The 22,386-nt window shown below is 44.6% G+C and overlaps 1 protein-coding gene across 4 annotated transcripts in view; it reads left to right on the top strand.

Annotated features, from left to right (window-relative positions):
• The window catches only part of CENPC (centromere protein C), a 522,895-nt gene that overhangs the window by 226,949 nt on the left and 273,560 nt on the right, over positions 1 to 22,386 (top strand). For all 4 annotated transcript variants that reach the window (XM_077476133.1, XM_077476132.1, XM_077476131.1 and 1 more), the window contains one exon: positions 17,725 to 17,815. In XM_077476133.1, the coding sequence (XP_077332259.1) occupies positions 17,725 to 17,815 (91 nt within the window). The remainder of the gene's footprint in view (positions 1 to 17,724; positions 17,816 to 22,386) is intronic.

Genomic DNA, 22,386 nt, shown 5'->3' with positions numbered 1-22,386 from the left:
TCTCCTACTACTATACATCCTGCTATTTGCCTTTGAGGTCCCAGGCACCCAAGAGGGACAGGTAAATCTGGGACATATGACAGGGGGGTTATTAAATGCATTTTGGTGGACAATTCCCATAGAATGTAACCCAAAAGTGGTATAGGTTTGGTTAGTGAAAAATTCTACTTTCCAGAGTTGTGGCATTCAATAGATCTCTGTTTGTGTTATTATTGTTTGATTTACTTTATGACATAACACAGAATGGCGGATGAGTAGTTGGCATTCTTGCTTTGTATTTTTTAATCGTTCTAATGTTTTTTTTAAATGGTGTTGCCTCAGAAAGGGGGTAGTCTTATACCACGAGTATTGCCCAAAACCTATGTTTTCACTTGAAAAATAGGGGGTCGTCTTATACGCCCAGTCGTCTTATACGCCGGCAAATACGGTAGCTTTTACTTTCTGACTGCTTATCTCATTTCTTGAGCTGCAAAAATGGCAGGGCAGTACAAAACCCACTAAATTACCAATTTTTGGAAAGTAAACACACAAAGGAGTTTGCTAAAAGGCACGTTGAGCCCATGGAAAATTTTATGTTTTGCCTCAATTTTCGGTAAAATTACATTTTATGCATTTTTTTTTCTTTTTTTCACAAAGTTATGACCTAAATAATATGTTGCTCAAACATGCTATGGGTATATGTGAAATTACACCCCCAAGGTATTTGCTAAGAGGCATGGTGAGTATTTTGCAGCTCCCCTCCCCTCCCACTGCTTGTAAAAGCAGTCAAGTGCCTAATTAGAAAACTATACCAAGATGATGCCTGAATGTGCAGGCATCATTCCGTTATAACCACTAAAAGTCCAGCAACATACCAGTACGTGGCTGGTCCTTGTTGGGCATATTTTTTTTTCTTTATCGTACATCATGGGACACAGAGCAGCCATAACTAACTGTTTTATATGCCACCTATAGGTGAATGGACACTGGCAAACCAAACAAAAAGACAGGGAATCCTCCCCTATATAACCCCTCCTACACGGGAAGTACCTCAGTTATTTTGCCAGTGTCTTCAAGGTGATGGTCCCGCTTTGAAGAAGCTTTCCATGAACTAGCTAAGAAGAGTGTCCTGGAACAGATTATGAAGGCTTTAAAAGGGCTATATAATCGGATCCATCCAAACTATGATGCACTAAAATGGATGGTACCCAAACCTTGTTACACAAGATTACGAGGTATTGCCTGTAATGTGACCTTTTGGGCACTGAACCCTGTGAGATCCGGACCTTTGTTAAGAAATAAAAAATCCCAAAGGATTTCCGGCAGGGTGCTTTACAGGTCCAAGGGAGTGGCCACATATTCAAGGGGTCCCGGTCCTTGAAGGTCGTGGAGACTGAGATCCGCCGTGATGGGTAAGATTGGAATCTAGCCTTTAAGCTACGGCGGGATTGGTAAGTGTTTTAAAAGAACCTTTCTTGCACTTGTGAAACCATAAATTGTATTTCCAGTCATCTTTTTTGGAATTTTTAAAAAAAAAGTAGGTGTTGTGTGGTCAGTGGAGCTTCCAGCCAGGTTGATTCTATCAGGAGGCGGCGGTTATTTAGGATTCTCCCGCCCCTGTGCACCTGGTTCTCACGTCCGCGCCTTTGGTGGCCCTTTTTCACTGCTATTTATGGTCAGAGGGGGCGCGCGCGGGAACAGCGCAAAAAACGTGCATGAGGGTTGTGCACGTAGGAGGGGCGTGAGAGCGGCACAGAACGCCGGACATGTGCAGTAGGGGTGAAATTAGCCATATTAGGAACGGTCCTAACCCTAGACTTCTGTAAGCAGGGTGGAGGGGACACAGAGCGATGTCAGCTGGGCACGTGAATCACTGTGGGTGGATGGACCAGGGCACCACAGGTTCTGCAAGAGCTGTAATACTTACAAGAGCGGTTGAAGTGCATAAAGGTGGGGTTGTTTTTACTTAAAACAATATTTTGTCTCAGGCATGTCTTCCCGAGATGGGCTGATCAGGTTTCAAATTACCACCTGTGGAAGTCCCTGAAGTTTCCTTTTCTTCTTTAGGATCTCTGCAGCCTCCACAGAGTTCAAAGGCTTTTCCCTTGCATCTGTTACTAGAGCAGATCATGTATGCTGACTGGGATCACCCAGATAAGCTGTTTATTCCTCCTAAGAGGTTTCCGCTTTTATACCCTATGGAGGAAAAAAATGGAGCATGCCATCCATTTTTTCATTTTGTCCAACCATTTTTTCTCTGAATAAGAGTCTCACCTGTCCACTAGATAATGCTTTGGTGTAATTTGCTATTTCCAGGACTGCTGTACAATCAGCAGTAGCAGCTGTATGTATCTGTCAGTCTTTAAAGGACCAAGTGAAGCGGGTAACCAAGACTGTTCCTGATCAGGGGGTACCTGTGGAGGATTTGGCAGAATTACCTTGGGCCTTATGTTTCGCGGTGGATGACCTTATAGATTCCATACAACAGATGTCTCGGTTGGCCTGCTATCAGTACATATGCATAGGATTCTTTGGTTAAAGAGCTGGGCTGCAGAGTCACCCTGCAAAAAATTACTGATTTTCCCTTTCACAGGGAATGGCTATTTGGAGAGGACCTGGATAAATATATCTAGAAGATTTTAGGGGGTAAGAGTCCACTTCTACCGGTCAAGAAGAAGTGCAGACAACCCTCCTTTAAGGGGCCTAGTGCTTCAGTACCCAGCATTTCTCATTTCAGGCAGTACCGATGGCCTCCGCCGTCTGGTTATAGGGCAAAGCCTCAAGGCAAGGGGCAGAAAAAGCCCTGGGCCCAGAGACCCCCTAAGATCAGTCCCAAGCTTTCCCTATTAAGGTTCACAAAATCCTGGGAAGAAGTGATCCGTGACAAGTGGGTTATTTCCACCATATCTCAGGAGTACAAAATAGAATTCCGATCTTTTCTTCAGGCAAATGGAGCAACTAAAGTTACAAGGAGTAATTTCAGAGGTTCCAGTCTTCAAAAGATTCAAGGGTTTTTACTCAAATCTTTTGATAAGCCCAAAGCAAAATGGAGATGTAAGGCCTATTCTGGATCTCAAAGCTCTGAATCAATTTCTGGCCATTCGTTCTTTCTGAATTGAATGAATTTGTTCGGTGGTAGCCTCCTTACACGGGGAGGAATTCCTGGCGTCCACAGACATCAAGGACGTGTACCTACATGTGCCAATCTGCAAGTCCCATCAAAGGTTTCTGCGATTCGCGGTGGGCAATTTTCAGTTTGTGGCACTACCCTCTGGGTTAGCCATGGCACCCTGAATATTCACAAAGATATTGGCTCCGGTATTAGCCATTCTAAGATCACAGGTAATATTTGTTACAGGGTACCTGGACGATCTACTATTGATATAGCAAACGGTTCCAGACCTGAGTCAAAATGTAGCTTGGTCAGTTCAATTCCTGGAACGTCTGGGTTGGGTTCTGAATTGGTCAAAATCGGCCTGGTAGCTGGTTCAACGCCTAGAATATTTGGGGATAATACTAGACACAGTCAAGGCAAAGGTATTCTTACCGCTAGAGAAGGTCAGGGTCATGAAAAACCTCTTTCAGGTCATAAAGAAGAAAAGATATCCTTCCATTCGCCTGTGTGTGAGGCTACTGGGGAAGATGGCGTCCTCATTCGAAGCAGTCCCTTATGCACAGTTTCAGACAGAGCATCATTCTGTCTGCCTGGAACAAGACGGTCCAGTCTCTGGACTGGCACATAGTTCTTTGGATAAGAGTGCGTCAGAGTCTCAGTTGGTGGATGTTAACCAGGAATCTAGTAAAAGCCCCTTTTTACCCATGGTCTAGAAGGTGGTGACAGATGCCAGCCTCTCTTGATGGGGGGCAATCCTAGAGGAGGCTACCGTCCAGGGAGAGTGGTCCTGGAGGATGAGGAGCTTCCTCATCAGTGTTTTGGAGATTTGGGCAGCTCACTTGGCTCTAAACTTCGGGACTCCCTGGCTACAGGGATGTCCTTTGTGAGTGCAGTCGGACAATGCCACGCCTGTGGCATATATCAATCACCAGGGGGGTACCAGGAGTAAGACAGCCCAGGAGGAGGTGGATCTCATGCTGACTTGGGCAGAAAGATTTGTTCCATCCCTATCGGCTGTGTTTATTCCATGAGTGGAGAATTGGCATGCGGATCTTCTGAGTCACCAGCAGATGTTACCAGGAGAGTGGTCCCTAAATCCTGAGACCTTTGCATCAATCTGCCGCAAGTGTGTGTGTGTGTGTGGGGGGGGGGGTATCCGGATGTAGACCTGCTGGCCTCCAGGTTGAACAGAAAATAGACAGTTTTGTGTCCAAAACCAGGGACCCACTGTCATTAGGGGCAGATGCCCTGATAATTCCATGGGATCAGTTTTCCCTGATATATGCCCCCCCCCCCAAACAGGCTGTTGCCAAGGCTACTATACAGGATTTGGGTAGAGAGGAAGCCGGTAATCCTAGTAGCTCCTGGCCTGGCCCAGAAGGACTTGGTACACACAGATTGTAAGACTGGCGGTGGGAAATCCCTGGGTTCTTCCACTGCGTCTGGATCTGCTCTCACAGGGTTCAATATTCCACCCTGCTTTACAGTCTCTAAGTTGAACGGCTTGGCTATGGAAACCAGTATCTTAAGAAACCGGAGCATTTCTGGATCCGTATTATCTACCATGACAAAAGCTTAAATCGGTGTGCCTCAATTGTGACTGACAACGAACCAGACTGTGGAGCATGGAATGGAATGACTAGAACGAGCCGACATGAATCAGTGCATTGCAGATGTGACTGGATTACAATCGGAGTAAAGGGTATGCGAAATAACAATGGATGCCATGACAGAGACCCCAATCCGTGTGTTGCGATTTGCAACTGACAGCGAACCAGATTGAGGAGCATGGCATGAGATGACATGACATAACTAGCTGGGATGACTCGGTGAGTCGCTCATGCGACTGGATACTGGAGAGGGTGATGCGAACTAAAATAACTGAAATGATAGACTGCTGTTTGTCGACCAATTTCACTTAAACACTAATGCCATACACACGATCGGAATTATGGTCGGAAAATGGTCTGATGGATTTCCCGATGGAATTCCGCTCAAGCTGTCTTGCCTACACACAGTCACACCAAATTTCAACCGTCAACAATGCAGTGACGTACAACACGTATGACGGGATTAGAAAAAGGAAGTTCAATAGCCAGTAGCCAATAGCTTCCGTCTCATAGTTGAATCTGAGCATGCGTGAGTTTTTGTGCATCAGAATTGCATACACACGATCAGAATTTCCGATAGAAAGTTTTCCCTCAAATTTTTGCTGGTAGGAATTCGGCCAGCTAAATTCCGATTGAGCCTACACACGGTCGCATTTTCCATTGAAAAGCTCTCATCGGTCTTTTGTTGAATGTATGAATGAAACCGATGAAAAACAGCTCGGCGTTTGTGCTCACAAACTGAGCCACGTGTTCGTCGTTTTGCACCAGGCTAAAAAGGCTGCACTGGGCACTTAAACACCCTTCCTAACCAGACCAATTTTCAGATTTCGCTGCGTTCAGATTTTGAATGACAGTTACTCAGTCATACAACACTCTATCCATATGAAATTTGTGTCCTTTTTTTCACACAAATAGAGCTTTCTTTTGGTGGTATTTAATCATCATTGTGTTTTTTATTTTTTGCACTTTAAAAGAAAAAAGACTGAAAATTCTGTTAAAAAATGCATTTTTCTTTGTTTCTGTTATAAAATTTAGCAAATTAGTAATTTTTCTTCATACATTTTGGTCAAAATTTATACTGCCAAATATCTTTGTTAAAAATAACCTAAATCGGGGTATATTTAGTCGTGAGAGTCCAATATCTGAAAATTGATCACACCTGAAGTACTGACAGCATATCTTAATTTCTTGAGACCCTAACATGCCAGAAAAGTACAAATACCCCCTCCCAGATTACCCCTTTTTGGAAATATGCATGGTGAGATTTTTGATGTGTTAATTTTTTTCCCACAATTCTCTGCAATATCAAGATTTTTTCTGATTTTTTTCACAAAATTTTCATATTAACAGGATTTCTCACACACAGCATACCACAGATTACACCCTAAAACACATTCTGCTATTACTCCCGAGTAGGGATGAGCTTCGAGTTTGAGTCTAACTCATGTTCGACTCGAACATTGCCTGTTCACCGAACAGCGAGCAATTTGGGGTGTTCGCTGCAAATTCAAAAAGCCTTGGAACACCCTGTACAAGTCTATGGGAGAAATCTAAAGTGCTAATTTTAAAGGCTTATATGCAAGTTATTGTTCTAAAAAGTGTTTGAGGACTTGGGTCCTGCCCCAGTAGACATGTATAAATGCAAAAAAAGTTTTAAAAACCTGACGTTTTTTCGGGAGCAGTGATTTTAATAATGCTTAAAGTGAAACAATAAAAGTGTAATATTCCTTTAAATTTTGTACCTGGGGTGTGTGTATAGTATGCCTGTAAAGGGGCGGATGTTTCCCATGCTTAGAACTGTCCCTGCACAAAGTGTAATTTCTGCAGGAAAAAAAAAGTCACTTAAAATCACTCGCGGCTATAATGAATTGTCGGCTCCCCGTAATATAGAGAGTAGTCATTGATAAAAAAAAAAAAAAAGTGTGGGGTTCCCCAAATTCAATTACCAGGCCCTGGATATGGATCTGGATATGGATATTAAGAGGCACCCCGAGTCCAATTAAAAAAAATTACGATGGGTTCCCCCCCAATATCCATACCAGACCCTTTATCCGAGCACTCAACCTGGCAGGCCGCAGGAAAAGAGCCCCCCCCTTCCTGAACCGTACCAGGCCACATACCCTCAACATTGGGAGGATGCTTTGGGGTCCCCCCCAAAGCACCATGTCCCCATGTTGATGAGGACAAGGGCCTCATCCCCACAACCCTGGCTGGTGGTTGTGGGGGTCTGTGGGCAAGGGGGCTTATCAGAATCTGTAAACCCCCTTTAACAAAAAAGATTCCAGCAGTGGTAATCCACTCTTGCTATCCTGCAACAGATGATCATCATCTCTCCGGGGTCCAGCGATGGCTTTAAGCATTATTAAAATCACTGCTCCTGAAAAAACATCCATTTTTAAAACTTTTTTTGCATTGATACATGTCCCCTGGGGCAGGACCCAGGTCCCCAAACACTTTTTATGACAATAACTTGCATATTGGCCTTTAAAATTAGCACTTTTGATTTTGAACGTTCGAGTCCCATAGACATTTATATGGTTCTAAAGTTCACACGAATTTTAGGTCTGTTCGCAGGTTCTGTTGCGAACCGAACCGGGAGGTGTTCAGCTCATCCTTACTCCCGAGTATGGCGATACCACATGTGTGAGACTTTTACACAGCATGGCCACATATAGAGGCCCAACATGCAGGGAGCACCTTCAGCCATTCTGGAGCACCCAGGACAATTCTGACATTTCTCTCCTACGTGTAAAAATCATCATTTGTTTGCTAGAAAATTACATAGAACCCCAAAACATTATATATGTTTTTTTTAGCAAAGACCCTAGAGAATATTTTGGCTGTTGTTGCAACTTTTTATCTTGCATAGTATTTCCACAGCAATTTTTATAATTACTTTTGCTTTAAAAAGAACAAAACAGTAAAGTTAGCCCAATGTTTTTGCATATTGTGAAAGATGAAGTCTAGTAAATAGATACCGAACATGTCACCCTTCAAAATTGCACATACTTGTGGAATGGCACCAGACTTCGCTACTTAAAAATTCCCATGGGCGACAATTTTTTTTTTTTTTTTTTTTACTGTTTACATGTTTTGAGTTACAGAGGAGGTCTAGGGCCTAAATTATTGCTCTTGCTCTAACGTTCACAGCGATACCTCACATGTGTGGTTTGAACACCGTTTTCATATGTGGGCGGGGCTTGCGTATGCGTTCGCTTCTGCATGCATTGTTCATTTTACTTTATTTTAATTTGACACTTTTTTTCCTAAAAATACATTTTTTGATCACTTTTATTCCTATTACAAGGAATGTAAACATCCCTTGTAATAGGATATGGCATGACATGTCCTCTTTACAGTGAGATGTGGGGTCAATAAGCCTGAAATGTAAAAAAAAGCGACCCTGACTTTGATTATAGTGGCGATTCCGTAGAAACACCGGAGGGTGGCGGGAGGGGGTGGGGGGATGTCCCCTCTCGCCTCCCGTAACAACGATCATGCAGTGGAACAGCCGCTATGATCACTCTTATGGTGTAGGGAATCACTAATTGAAAAAGCTGATATCTGAAAGATGTCATAGCATAGCTGGGTACGGCTGGATATCGCCGAGTATGGCTGGGTATGGCAGGGTGTTACTGAGCATGGATGGATGGATTTGACTGCAGTTGTCACAGAGCAGCATTGTGGACACTACAGATCCAGCCCACATCGCTGCTGCCATCCTCTTTCCTGCTCTCCGCTCACACTGTACCCATCGGTACACAGAGGGAAGAGAGGTTTGTTTACATGTGATCGCTTCGTCATTTGACGGAGCGATCTTGTGGTAGACGGCCACTATTAGCGGCCTTTTACTGTGATCCGTGATGCCAGGGGGTGTGCGAGAGCAGGATTCTGGGAGGATGTCCCTGTACGCCCTCCCAGAGTTATGCAACCTCCCTGTAGGCTATGGGCCGGTTGACAATCGGATAACGCGAAGCTCATGTGCAGAAGCAAACACATACATGAGTAGCGCCCGCATATGAAGAAAGTGTTCAAACCACACTTGAGGTATCGCCATGATAATTCTATCGTTAGACCCCCTCTGTAACTCAAAACATGCAACCAATAGACATTTTTTTAAATGTCTCCTATGGCGATTTTTTAAGGTAAAAGTTTGTCCGCCATTCCACAAGCGGACGCAACTTCTTTGAAGCGCCACGTGTTGGGTATCAATTTACTCGGTGTAACATCTTTCACAATATAAAAATATATTGGGCTAACTTTACTGTTGGCTTATTTTTTAATAAAAAAAATAATTTTTCTAAAGTGCGCTTGTTAGACTGCTGCTCAAATACGGAATGACCAACAGTATTGCTACGACTGCCGTTTTATTCTTTAGAGTGTTAAAAAAAGAAATATATATATATATATATATATATATATATATATTTATTATGATGTTTTGGGGTTTCAAGTAATTTTCTAGCAAAAGAACTGTTTTTAAAGTGGAGGGCCACCCTGAAAACAAAAAAATATTAAAAATAAAAAAAAAATAAAAAAAAAAAAAAAATGAAAAAAAATTTTTTTTTTACTTACCAGAAATGCCTGTTGCTAGGCACATAATTCTAATCTTCCTCTTCCTCCTCCGCGGAGATCTTCTGTCTTCTCTCCTCGTCGCGGCGTCTTCTGGGTAATGGGTCGCGCTGTGTTCTGGGAACTGTGTGTTCCAGAACACAGCGCGTCCCATTCAGAAAGTGCTGCGGGACTCGCGCATGCGCAGTAGGAAACGGGCAGTGAAGCCATAAGGCTCCACTGCCTTTTTCCCTTAGAGGGAATGGCGGCGCCGGGAGCCGAGGGGCGGGTTGGCCTCGGGCGGCCGACATCGCGGGCGCCCTGGACAGGTAAGTGTGTTTATTAAGTCAGCAGCTGCAGTGTTTGCAGCTGCTGACTTTTTTTTTTTTTTTTTTTTTAAACGGTCCTCCTCTTTAACTTGTAAACACCAAATCTCAGAGGCTCAGTCCTTGGTTAAAACAATAAATGGCTTCTCACCTCAAACAAATAGACCCTTATGCAATAAAGGTGAAGAGCTTGTGATTCCTTAGAACTCTTCAATAATCTTTTAATGGTCTCTTGATAAGTTATAGTGAAACTACCACTTTTGAAAAATAGTCCACCACCACCATATAAAATGTCCGCTCAATTAAAGTTAAAGGTCAACAGACACGGTCCGATGGGACACATTCCGACGGATTCTCCGACCGTGTGTACAAGGGCTAAGACTGAGAACCGAACGCTCGGTTCTTAGGGTTTCCTGAGCAGAGACCTGGTAAATGTCAATCAGCAGCTCTCTGCTCTGCTCCCCCAAGCTCACTGGAGAACTGGGCTGTGAAGGGGGCAGGAGCGGCCCGACTCAGGCTCTCAGTTGGTTGCCAGTCCAGACATGTGGGTGGATCCCGATCATTTGATGGAGATCCTTTCCAAGCCTGGACTGGCTCTGTGACATCAGCCGACAGCGGGCTTAAAGAGGAAGTAAACCCTGATGGGTTTACTTCCTCTTTCATTCCCTGCAGAGGTAAAGCATAATGGACTACTATACATCGCATAGTAGTCCATTATGTGTCACTTACCTGACACAGGAGCCAGCGAAGTCACCACTGTCCCCTGTAGTCCGGTACATCCATCTTCTCGGTGGGTCTCGCAAAGCCGCGTTGACGTCACTCCCACGCATGCGCACGGGAGCCGCCACTCGTGGCATATTGCCGTTGACCGTGGCACGCTCAGTGCGCCTGCGGCCTGCTGTCTACGGCGCATGCGCCGCAGACAGCGGTGCCTGTCTTTTGGCAAATATCTCCTAAACCGTGTAGGTTTAGGAGATATTTCTTGTACCTACAGGCAAGCCTTAATCTAGGCTTACCTGTAGGTCAAAGTGTGTTGTAAGGGTTTACAACCACTTTAGGCTCGCTGTCTGCTGGAAAACAGGTCACAGGAGTGCAAAACTAACTGCACTCCTGTGATCCACAGGAGAAGTAAAGCCAAATGAGCTTTTGCTGTACCTATCCTTTTAAAGCAAACAGGTTCAATATTTATATTTCTTTACTTTCTTTTATAATTATATACCCTATATTCACATTTATTTGTGGTTTTATTTTAGTGTGATAATTGTCTTGGAGCACAGCACAGTTGATATTTGTGGTGTTCCCCCCCCCCCCCCACATTTAAAGTTTATTTAACCACTTGAGGACCGCCACATGTAATTATACGTCGGCACAATGGCATGGACAGGCACAAGCACGTACACATACGTGCCTGCTTTCCAGCGGGTGGGGGGTCCGATCGGACCCCCTGGCGCTGGCTGAGACGGTCCGTTTCGCTTCAGGAGCGTTGGTTTCTGGCCGTCCCCTCGCGATCAATCCTGGCTTATGAGAAGCTTCCCCTGCCTGTGTAGTATAAACACAGGCAGGAGGAAGTGATGTCACTCTCCTCGTGGCGGTCTTTTTAACCGGACGGTGAGGAGTGAAGACATCATAGTAAGTGCACCAACGCTACACTGACACGTAGGTACACATAGGCACACTTTCACCCCCTGATCTCCCACCCGATCGACCCCCCTCCCAGTCACAGTTTCACTGATTGCAGTGATCATTTATTTACTGATCACTGCATTTAGTGTCAGTTGTGACTGTAAAAAGTGTCAGGGCAGTTAGTGTTAGGTCCAGGGTAGCCCCCTACCCCCCAATAAAGGTTTAACCCCTTGATTGCCCCCCCAGGTAACCCTTTCACCCCCTTTTGCCAGTGTCACTAAGCAATAATTTTTCTGATCGCTGCATTAGTGTCACTGGTGCCGCTAGGTAGCTAGTTAGTTATTTTTTAGGTTCCCCGTCAGGTTTTTGTATAGCGTCGGGGACCCCCATATACTACCTAACAAAGGTTTTAACCCCCTGATTGCCCCTCGTTAACCCTTTCACCTGTGATCATCGTATAAGAGTTACGGGTGACGCTGGTTAGTTAGTTTGCTTTTTATAGCATCGGGGCACCCACCATTTAATACCCAATAAAGTTTTAACCCCCTGATCACCCGGCGGGTGATATCAATTAGGTTTTAGCGTCAGATAGGGTCTGCGTCGCCCCAGGCAGTGCTAGGTTAGTGCCAGTACCGCTAACACCCATGCGCAAAGCATACACCTCCCGTAGAGGTATAGTATCTGAACAGATCAATATCTGATCTGATCAGATCTGTACTAGCGTCCCCAGCAGTTTAAGGTTCCAAAAAAACGCATTGTTAGCGGGATCAGCCCAGATACCTGCTAGCACCTGCGTTTTGCCCCTCCGTCCAGCTCACCCAAGTGCAGTATCGATCGATCACTTTCGCTTACAAAACACTAAACGCATAACTGCAGCGTTCGCAGAGTCAGGCCTGATCCTTGCGATCGCTAACAGTTTTTTTTTGGTAGCGTTTTATATTTAAATCCTGAAGGCGGTGCTTGGTTTTTGGGGTCCCGTACGTGGCTAGGCTCCAATAAAGTCCCCCACATGTGGTATCCCCGTACTCAGGAGAAGCAGCAGAATGTATTTTGGGGTATAATTTCACATATGCCCATAGCATGTGTGAGCAATACCGTATATACTCGAGTATAGGTCGATCCGAATATAAGCCGAGGCCCCTAATTTACCACAAAAAAAATGGGAAAACTTATTGACTCGTGTATAAGACGAGGGTGAGACATGCCTGTCCAGCCTACCTGTGTGTCCAGCCTACCTGTGTGTCCAGCCTACCTGTGTGTCCAGCCTACCTGTGTGTCCAGCCTACCTGTGTGTCCAGCCTACCTGTGTGTCCAGCCTACCTGTGTGTCCAGCCTACCTGTGTGTCCAGCCTGCCTGTGTCCTGAGCCTGTGTGTCCAGCCTGCCTGTGTCCTGAGCCTGTGTGTCCAGCCTGCCTGTGTCCTGAGCCTGTGTGTCCAGCCTGCCTGTGTCCTGAGCCTGTGTGTCCAGCCTGCCTGTGTCCTGAGCCTGTGTGTCCAGCCTGCCTGTGTCCTGAGCCTGTGTGTCCAGCCTGCCTGTGTCCTGAGCCTGTGTGTCCAGCCTGCCTGTGTCCTGAGCCTGTGTGTCCAGCCTGCCTGTGTCCTGAGCCTGTGTGTCCAGCCTGCCTGTGTCCTGAGCCTGTGTCCTGAGCCTGTGTCCTTCTGCACATACGGCGGCCATGCCAGGATCGCCGCACCTCTTCTCGTCTGTGACAGACGGCGGCCATTCCACTGTTCAAAAGCCGCGCCTCCGTCTGTGATAGGTGGAACACTCAATTTCCCAGCAGTCTGTGTTCCGCCTATCACGGACATCCTCTCATCCTCGTCCGTAGTATGAGGATGAGCGGATGTCCGTGATAGGCGGACCACTGACTGCTGGGAAATTGAGTGTTCCGCCTATCACAGACAGGGAGGCGCGGCTTTTGAATAGTGGAATGGCCGCCGTCTGTCTGCTCGACACACTGATCGGGTAGACAGACGGCGGTGACCCGAGGGGGGCACTTTCAGCCTAAAAAAAGAGGCTGAAAATCTCGGCTTATACTCTAGTATATACGGTATATCATTTAGTGACAACTTTTTGTAAAGTTCTTTTTTTTTTTTTGTCATTCAATCACTTGGGAGAAAAAAAAAATATTCAATGGGCTCAACATGCCCCTCTGCAATTTCCTTGGGGTGTCTACTTTCCAAAATGGGGTCATGGGGGGGGGGGGGGGGTGTTTGTCCGGCCCTGCCATTTTAGCACCTCAAGAAATTAGATAGGCAGTCATAAATTAAAAGCTGTGTAAATTCCAGAAAATGTACTCTAGTTTGTAGACGCTATAACTTTTGCACACCCAATAAATATACGCTTATTGGCATTCTTTTTTTACTAAAGACATGTGGCTGAATACATTTTGGCCTAAATGTATGACTAAAATTGGGTTTATTCGATTTTTCTTATAACAAAATGTAGAAAATATCTTTTTTCGGTCTTTTTCCATTTATATCGCAAAAAATAAAAATCGCAGAGGCAATCAAATACCATCAAAAGAAAGCTCTATTTGTGGGAAGAAAGGGACCCAAATTTAGTTTGGGTACAACATTGTATGACCACGCAATTACCAGTTAAAACAGTGCAGTGCGAAATTGTAAAAAGACCTCTGGTCCTTAGGCTGACAATTGGTACGGGGCTTAAGTGGTTAAGAACATGGAAAAATACAATACAGGGTATACAATGTATTCCAAAGTGTTCATAGAAAGTCCATACACAGATGTATTTAAGTTTCACATGGAAATAGCATGTTTAGCTGTAATTATTGCAGTTAAGCTGAATAGGATATTTGCCTTTTTAAAAAGGGTTGGAAACTTTGTGTGGCTCTTCTAATTATTCATATATTGTTTTCACCATAGGAAATGGGTAAGGTGGGAGATTTTGTTTTTAATTTATTTTGTGACGTGTTTCTTGGCCTTGTGGGAGGAACTTTACTCTCATGGGCTGTTTTCCCACCAGTACAATTTGTCATGCAATTCGACAGTTCAAAATTGCATGACAAGTTGCATCCAATTGCCGGCAATGGAACCGCTCAAATCGTTGCAACTTTGAAAAGGTTCCTGGACTATTTCATGTGTGACTTGCATTGACATATTGTGTTAATGAAGTCACACATGAAATCGCAACGATCAGTGTATTTGAAATCACACTAAAGTAGCGCCATTTCAAAGTTGCACTGGTATGAACTTGGGTTAAGTCTTACATGTTTTTCTCATTCCATTTAACTTGAAATACCCATTTTTACTTCATAATATTTCAGTGCAGAGTATACATACTCGGAACTCCTCTACCTTTTAGTAACTTAAAGTTAGTTTAAGCTGAAGAGTTTGTAAAGATATATAATTTTGTTTAAATAAATTAGCTAACATGTTATTACCTGCTCTGTGCTATGGTTTTGTACATAGCAGCCCAGAATCTCTTCCTGGGTCTCCCACTGGCGCTCTTGGCTCCTTTTCTTTTTGTACCCCCATAGCAAGCTACTTGATGTGGGGAAACCCCTTCGGGGGTTGATTTTGAGATGGGCTGTATGTGTTCTGTGCTTACAGAATTTGATTGCTAGCAGCAGGAGCCAATGGCTTCTGCTACTGCCCTAGTGAGAAGAGGGAGCACCTGTAGAGTAGAAAGGGGGGTGAGGGGTTGATATAAACACTAAGACATTATTTACCTTAAAGGGGTTGTAAAGGTAAATGTTTTTTCACCTTAATGCATTCTATGCATTAAGGTGAAAAAACATCTCACACTGCCGGCGCCCCCAGTCCCCCCGTTTTACTTACCTCACCCCTCGAAAATCCCGCGCTCGCCCCCGCCGTCCTCTTCGCCGCTCAGCCTGGCCGCTGATTGGCTGGAGTGGATGGATTGAAAGCAGCGCAGCCATTGGCTCGCACTGCTGTCAATCACATCCAATGACGCAGCGCGCCGGGGGGCGGGGCCTTGTGATACAGCGAGCGGCTATAGCCGCCGGCTGTATCACGGGAGCGCGCCCGCAGTGCTTCTCACCAATGCGAGGGAGCTCGCATTAACGTGAGAAGCACCTGTGGGAGGAAGCAGAGACAGCCGCCGAGGGACCCCAGAAGAGCAGGTTCGGGGCCACTCTGTGCAAAACGAGCTGCACAGTGGAGGTAAGTATGACATGTTTGTTATTTTAAAAAAATAAAAATTTTTACTTTACAGCCCCTTTAATGCTGGGAATGCATTAAAATGGAACAATGCTCCGCTCAGCTTCAGCGATGCAGTGCCCTTGAGCTCCCCACGCAACCACTGACATTTTTGGGCGGCCGACTTTCTGGTCTTGATCGCTGGCTGCTATCATTGACCAGGCGGCGATGACATCACTCCCACGCATGTGCGGGAGTTCAGTAAGATTTGGCTTTGTCAAATGTGTACAGCGAGCTGCGCATCTGCCGTTCACTGCACAAGGGCAGACAGGCAGGTAAGTAGTTTTAGTGCAGAAAAGACAAAGCATGTCTTTTCTGCATTAACCACTCCAATACCGGGCACTTATACACCTTCCTGTCCAGACCAATTTTCATCTTTCAGCGCTGTCGCACTTTGACAATTGCGTGGCCATGCTACACTGTACCCAAACGAAGTTTTAATAATCTTGTTCTCACCAATAGAGCTTTGTTTTGGTGGTATTTGATCACCTCTGGGATTTTTTTTCTGCTAAACAAAAAAAAAGTTAAAACATTTTGAAAAAAGTTTTCTTTTTGTTTCAGTTACAAAACTTTGTAAATAAGTGTGTTTTCTCCTTCACTGATGGGCACTGATGGGGCTGCACCAATGAGGGAGCACTGATGGACGGCACGGATGGGCACTGATGGACGGCACGGATGGATGCCAGTCACTGCCAAACAATAATGCCTGCCAATCTTGTGGGCACTGATTGGCATCCATTGTGGGCACTGATTGGCATCCCTGGTGGTCTAGTGTGGGCATCCTCAGGGGGACTGCGCTGTTAAACGACCAGCACAGACCCCCCTGTCAGAGGAGCAGCCGATCGTCTCTCCTCGTGTCTGACAAACTCAAGTGAGGAAAAAACCGATCACCGGCTCTTCCCGTTTACATTGTGATCAGCCGTGATTGGACACTGCTGATCACGTGGTAAAGAGTCTCCGTCAGAGACTCTTTACCTAGATCAGTGTTGTCAGACTGACACACAGCAACAACGATCGCTGACGTCATATGAGTCTGGTCAGTGTATTGAAACCACTCTGCCACCGTCATTTTGCTATATGGCATGCAGCAAGTGGTTAAAAATCCTGCCTGTCCACTAATTATAATAAGTTATCCTAAAGTTCCACTTTAAGGTAAAAAAAAAGTTTTAAGCTAAACACCGTACAAGCTGGGGTCTGTAGTAAACTTGCTAGTTTGACCAGATTCCACTCTTTGTTCTTCATTCAGCTTTGGGAGAAGTCTGATAGAACTGTAAGATGGACTTGAATTCTTGAAGAAATGCATTAAGGCAAATGTCATGTTGCTTTTTTAATTAGTAGCAAATTATTTGTTGCTAAAAGGAAGGAGAAAGTTTGGGGGACTGCTGCAAACTCCTTTAGCCTAGGTTCACACTAGATGTGGTGCGAAATCGCTACGGATACGGCACGTATCAAAATCGCAACCCATCCATGCAAACCGTTTGTGAAGTGTATGTTAACGACACCCCGCAATTGGTTTGCAAGATGCAGTCCAATTTGCAGAATCAGATGTCCTGGATGTGCATCTGTTTGGTGGGGATGTAATCTGAGCAATACAAATCCATGTCTCAAATCCTCCCTCAGAGATATCATATAAATCGCACAGGAATTTGCTGCAATTCCTGTGTGATTTACATGCAGTATCTTGCACCACAGCAGTGTGAAACCAGGTTTAGGAAACGGCTGACTCCCATTATATAGAAGGGACTGTATGAAAGGTGTCGTGGCAGGATTTTGTGGCAAGAACTGAAACTACCTCGATGAATTGGAGCCTGTTAGAACAAAGATTAGGCCATAAAAGGACGTTTCAGAAAGGTGTAACAGGTTTTGTGTAGGTACCTGTGCCACCTCCCTCACTCTGCAGCTACAGTATTTGGGGCTGGTATGCTTTGCAGGCACTGCAGCGCTAAAAATAGTACCTGCAAAGCGCCCTGAAAGAGCCACTCCTGTGTCTCCAATGTGAAAGCCCCGAGGGCTTTCAACCTGGAGAGGTGCGCTGGCAGGACGCTAAAAAAAAAGTCCTGCTAGCAGCATCTTTGGAGCTATGCTGCAGCAGCGCTTTGCAGTGGTTTTAACCCTTGCTCGCCTGCTAGTGCGGGGGGGGGGGTGAAAGTGCAAGCTAGGGGCCGAATAGCGCAGCAAAATTAACAGTAAATCGACTGTAAAAATAGCGTTTACCGCCTGCGCACCCACCGCCCAAGTCTGAAAGGGGCCTAAAATTATCACATCAAATTAGTACCTCAGAACATTAGCAATAAAACAAATACAGCATGTTCTAATCAAAATTTTCATCCCAAATAGGCTACTTATACTAATGCAATCAAGAGTGATAATACTACAGATTCAAGGAGGAGCCACAATGATGGAAGAACTTCATCTTCTCTGTTAACAGGTAATTAATTGTCTTTCCCATTCATTAACCACTTGCTTACTGGGCACTTAAACACCCTTTCTGCCCAGACCAATTTTCAGCTTTCGGTGCTCTCACACTTTGACAATTACTCAGTCATGCAACACTACCCAAATGAATTTTTTGTCCTTTTTTTCCCACAAATAGAGATTTCTTTTGGTGGTATTTGATCACCTTTGGGGCTTCTATTTTTTGCGCTATAAATGAAAAAAGACTGAAAATTTTGAAAAAAACGCATATTTCTTTGTTTCTGTGAAAAAATTATGCAAATTATTAATTTTTCTTCATACATTTTGGCCACAATTTATACTGCTACATGGCTTTGGTAAAAATAACCCAAATTAGTGGATATTATTTGGTCTTTGTGAAAGTTAGAGAGTCTACAAACTGTGGTGTGAATCATACAACATTGATCACATCTGATGTACTGGTGGTCTATCTCATTTCTTGTGACCCGAACAAGTCGGGAAAGTAAAAATACCCCCCAAATGACCCTTTTTTGGAAAGTAGACATTCCAAGGTATTTAGTAAGAGGCATGGTGAGCTTTTTGATGTCATTTTTTCCCCCCAATTCTTTGCAAAATTAAGATTTTAAATTTTTTTTATTTTTTTCCACAAAATTGTCGTTGTAATAGGTTATTTTTCTCACATGGCATGTGTATACCACAATTGACAACCCCAAAAAAATTCTGCTACTCCTCCTGAGTATTACAATACCACATGTGTGGGACTTTTTCACAGCCTGGCCACATAGAGAGGCCCAACATGCAGGGAGCGCCGTCACATCTAACTTGTTGACTACCTATTACACTTTTGAAGGCCCTGGAGCACCAGGACAATGACACGTGGCACTGATACGTGGCACTGATGACAGGTGCCACTAATACGTGGCACTGATGACAGGTGCCACTAATACGTGGCACTGATGACAGGTGCCACTAATACGTGGCACTGATGACAGGTGGCACTAATACGTGGCACTAATATGTGGCACCGACAGATGGCACTAATACGTGGCACCAATGACACATGACACTGACAACAGATGGCACGTGACATGACAGGTGGCACTGATGGCAAATGGCACTGATACATGGCACTAATGTGGCACTGATGACAGATGGCACTATGCGGCACTGATGACAGGTGACACTGATGACAGATGGCAATTATAAGTGACACTTATGACAGATGGCACTGATACATGGCACTAATGTGGCACTGATGACAGATGATACTATGCGGCACTGATGACAGGTGACACTGATGACAGATGGCACTGGGGACAAATGGCACTGACAACAGGTGGCACTAACAGATGGCACTGGGGTGGATGGGACTTTTTTTTACTTGTTTTTTTTTTTTTTCTTACGGCCGCTGCAGCTGTTCATCTGTCCCTTCTCACATGCTGTCTGTGTGAGGAGGGAGAGCGGCACTGAGAGATGATCTCATATGTTTACATATGAGATCATCTCTTATTGGATAGGCCGATCGCGCTGTAAACGGCCGCTGTGATTGGCCGTTTACAGCGATCTGTGACTGGCTGTGTCCGAGGGACACGGCCAGCACAGAACTTCCCCGATGCGCGCTCCCGGGAGCGCGCATTGCGGAAGTAAACAGGAGGACGTCCAGGGACGGCCTCCCGGCAGATAGTGTCCGCTCTGTAGCCGAATTTCGGCTATAGGGCGGGCGCGAATCGGTTAAAAGAGCCAGGATTCATAATAAATTGTTTATACTACTGCTTACAGGAGGATTTGGACACTGGCAGCTAAAAGAAGTTTCCATCATTGTACAACCCCTTAGAGGTCTCAGCACGCCTCAGATTTTTTTTCGGACGGTGTTTATTTACTAAAGGCAAATCCACTTTGCACTACAAGTGCACTGGAAGGGCAGTCACTTTAGATCCGAGGGGGACATGTGAGGAGAATAGAAAACAGCATTTTAGCTTGCACATGATTGGATAATAAAATCCCCTCATTTCAGATCTACCCCTTAGATTTACAGCGATTGCACTTTCAGTGCAATTTCAAGTGCATTTGTAGTTTGTACTTGTAGTGCAAAGTGGCTTTGCCTTTCATAAATAACCCCCATAGTGTCCTAAAAGGATGGGCATCTTTTCTTTATTATGGAATGTTTACCTATTTCTACTAGCCATTTTCTCTTTCACATGATTTTTTTCTTTGATCAAGACATATCTACAGGTGCGTCTCATGAAATTAGAATATCATCAAAAAGTTGATTTATTTTGGTATTTCAATCCTAAAAGTGAAACTCCTATATTCTATATGGCTCCCCAAATTACTCTGTGTAAACTTCACACTGGACCTCATGCAGCTTGGATTGTATGTCTTGTGCTTTTTAAGGACAGTTTCCCGCACAGTATTTATTAAGTAATTTTTAACTAAGATATTTTTAAGATACAAAATCAATCTATTTGACACAGTCTATACATGTGAACCTTATTCACGGATATAAGTGAGCATACAAAATAGTTACATTTATTGGTTGACAAAAGACAAATATTTACATGAAATTAAAATATCAATTGCGTCACATGAACACCTTGACAATTAATGGAAACACCCACAAAATGGGAGTATAGTACTTTGGACTTAATTATCACCATTATCACTTCTCGGTAGAATCAATAACCTTTTGACAATTAAACAGAATGTCTCTATTTCACACGTCCAACCGTTACTATACTGCAGGTAAGTAAGTGGTTAACAATGTGAAATAAATTAGACGTTTGTCAATAAAATTGGCAACTATGCAAAAAGAAATTTATAATGAAAAATTTAATTTAGATAAAAATTTAAAAGGTGGTTATTGATTCAGGAGAATGATTTTCAATAGTAGAATATTCAAAACATCAATATTTAAGAGAACATAGAAGATTCCAAATGGCTACTAGTCTGGATTTTTGGTTACCAGGATTTTTAAGATGGCAGCCGTGGCTTTCAACATGGATTCTCTTACAGAGGAATTACTTTGTGTGACCTCTGAGTTCCAAGGAGCAGGGATCTTCGTGAATGTAAAAATATGTATTCATGCATGGTGCATGAGTGTCAGTTTGTCTGGGGGTCTCCCAGTGTCCCCCCAGGGTATGTCCCCGAGCTCTCTCTATGGCATCTTTCTTGTTTCTTAAATATCCTCTTAAACAAAAAGATCATACAATTATACTGTTCTGCCCAGAAGGTATGTGTTCCCTCCTCATTGGCAGGCAACATGTAATGGTTAGCTTTCCCAGGAGTCTAATGATTTTAAGGTAATAGCACCTTCAACCACCAGGTGTCTCACATGTGTTTGGTTTTTATCTCTTTGACCACTTAAGGACTGCCGCATGGCAATGTACGTCGGTGCAATGGCACTGACAGGCACAAGCACGTACATGTACGTGCTTGCCTTCCAGCGGGTGGGGGCTCCGTTCGGACCCCCTCCTGCTGGATGCGGCGGTCCGTTTCGCTTCAGGAGCGATCCTGGATGGAAACCGACGGCCATCCCCTCTCGATCACTTCTGGGGAATGAGAAGCTTCCCCCGCTGTGTATTGTAAACATAGGCAGGGAGGAAGTGATGTCATTCTCCTCGGGGCGGTCTTTTTGCCCGGACTGCAAGGAGAACAGAGAAAGTAAGTGCACCAAACACTACACTGACATGTAGGTACACATAGGCACACAAACCCCCCCCCCCCCCAGTCAGTGTCACTGATTGCAGTGATCATTTATTTACTGATCACTGCATTTAGTGTCAGTTGTGACAGTAAAAACTGTCAGGGCAGTTAGTGTTAGGTCCAGGATAGCCCCCTGCCCCCCCAATAAAGGTTTAACCCCTTGATTGCCCCTAGAGTTAACCCTTTCACCCCCTTTTGCAAGTGTCACTAAGCGATAGTTTTTCTGATCGCTGCATTAGTGTCACTGGTGCCGCTAGGTAGCTAGTTATTTTTTTAGGTTCACCGCCAGGTTTTTATAGCGCTAGGTACCCCCATATACTACCCAGTAATGGTTTTAAACCCCTGATTGCCCCTAGTTAACCCTTTCACCAGCGATCACCGTACAAGTGCCACTGGTGACGCTGGTTAGCCAGTTAGTTATTTAGGTTCCCTGTCAGGTTTTTATATAGCGCCAGGGACTCCCATATACTACCTAATAAAAATTTGAACCCCCTGATTGCCCCTAGTTAACCCTTTCACCAGTGATCACCCTATAAGTGTTACGGGTGACTCTGGTTAGTTTGCTTTTTATAGCATCAGGGCACCCACCATTTATTACCCAATAAAGGTTTAACCCCCTGATCACCCGGCGGTGATATCAGTTAGGTTTTAGGGTCACAGGGTCTGCGTCACCCCAGACAGCGCTAGGTTAGTGCCAGTACCGCTAACACCCACGTGCAAAGCATAAACCTCCCGTAGTGGTATAGTATCTGAACAGATCAATATCTGATCTGATCAGATCTATACTAGCTTCCCCAGCAGTTTAGGGTTCCAAAAAAAACGCATTGTTAGGGGGATCAGCCCAGATACCTGCTAGCACCTGCGTTTTGCCCCTCCGCCCAG

This window comes from Lithobates pipiens, unplaced genomic scaffold, assembly GCF_037356315.1.
Source record: "Lithobates pipiens isolate NorthernLeopardFrog02 unplaced genomic scaffold, aLitPip1_a1.2 Scaffold_13, whole genome shotgun sequence".
Lineage (NCBI taxonomy): Eukaryota > Metazoa > Chordata > Amphibia > Anura > Ranidae > Lithobates > Lithobates pipiens.
Note: the sequence above shows the minus strand (reverse complement) of the source record. Positions and strands in the feature narration are given on the sequence as shown.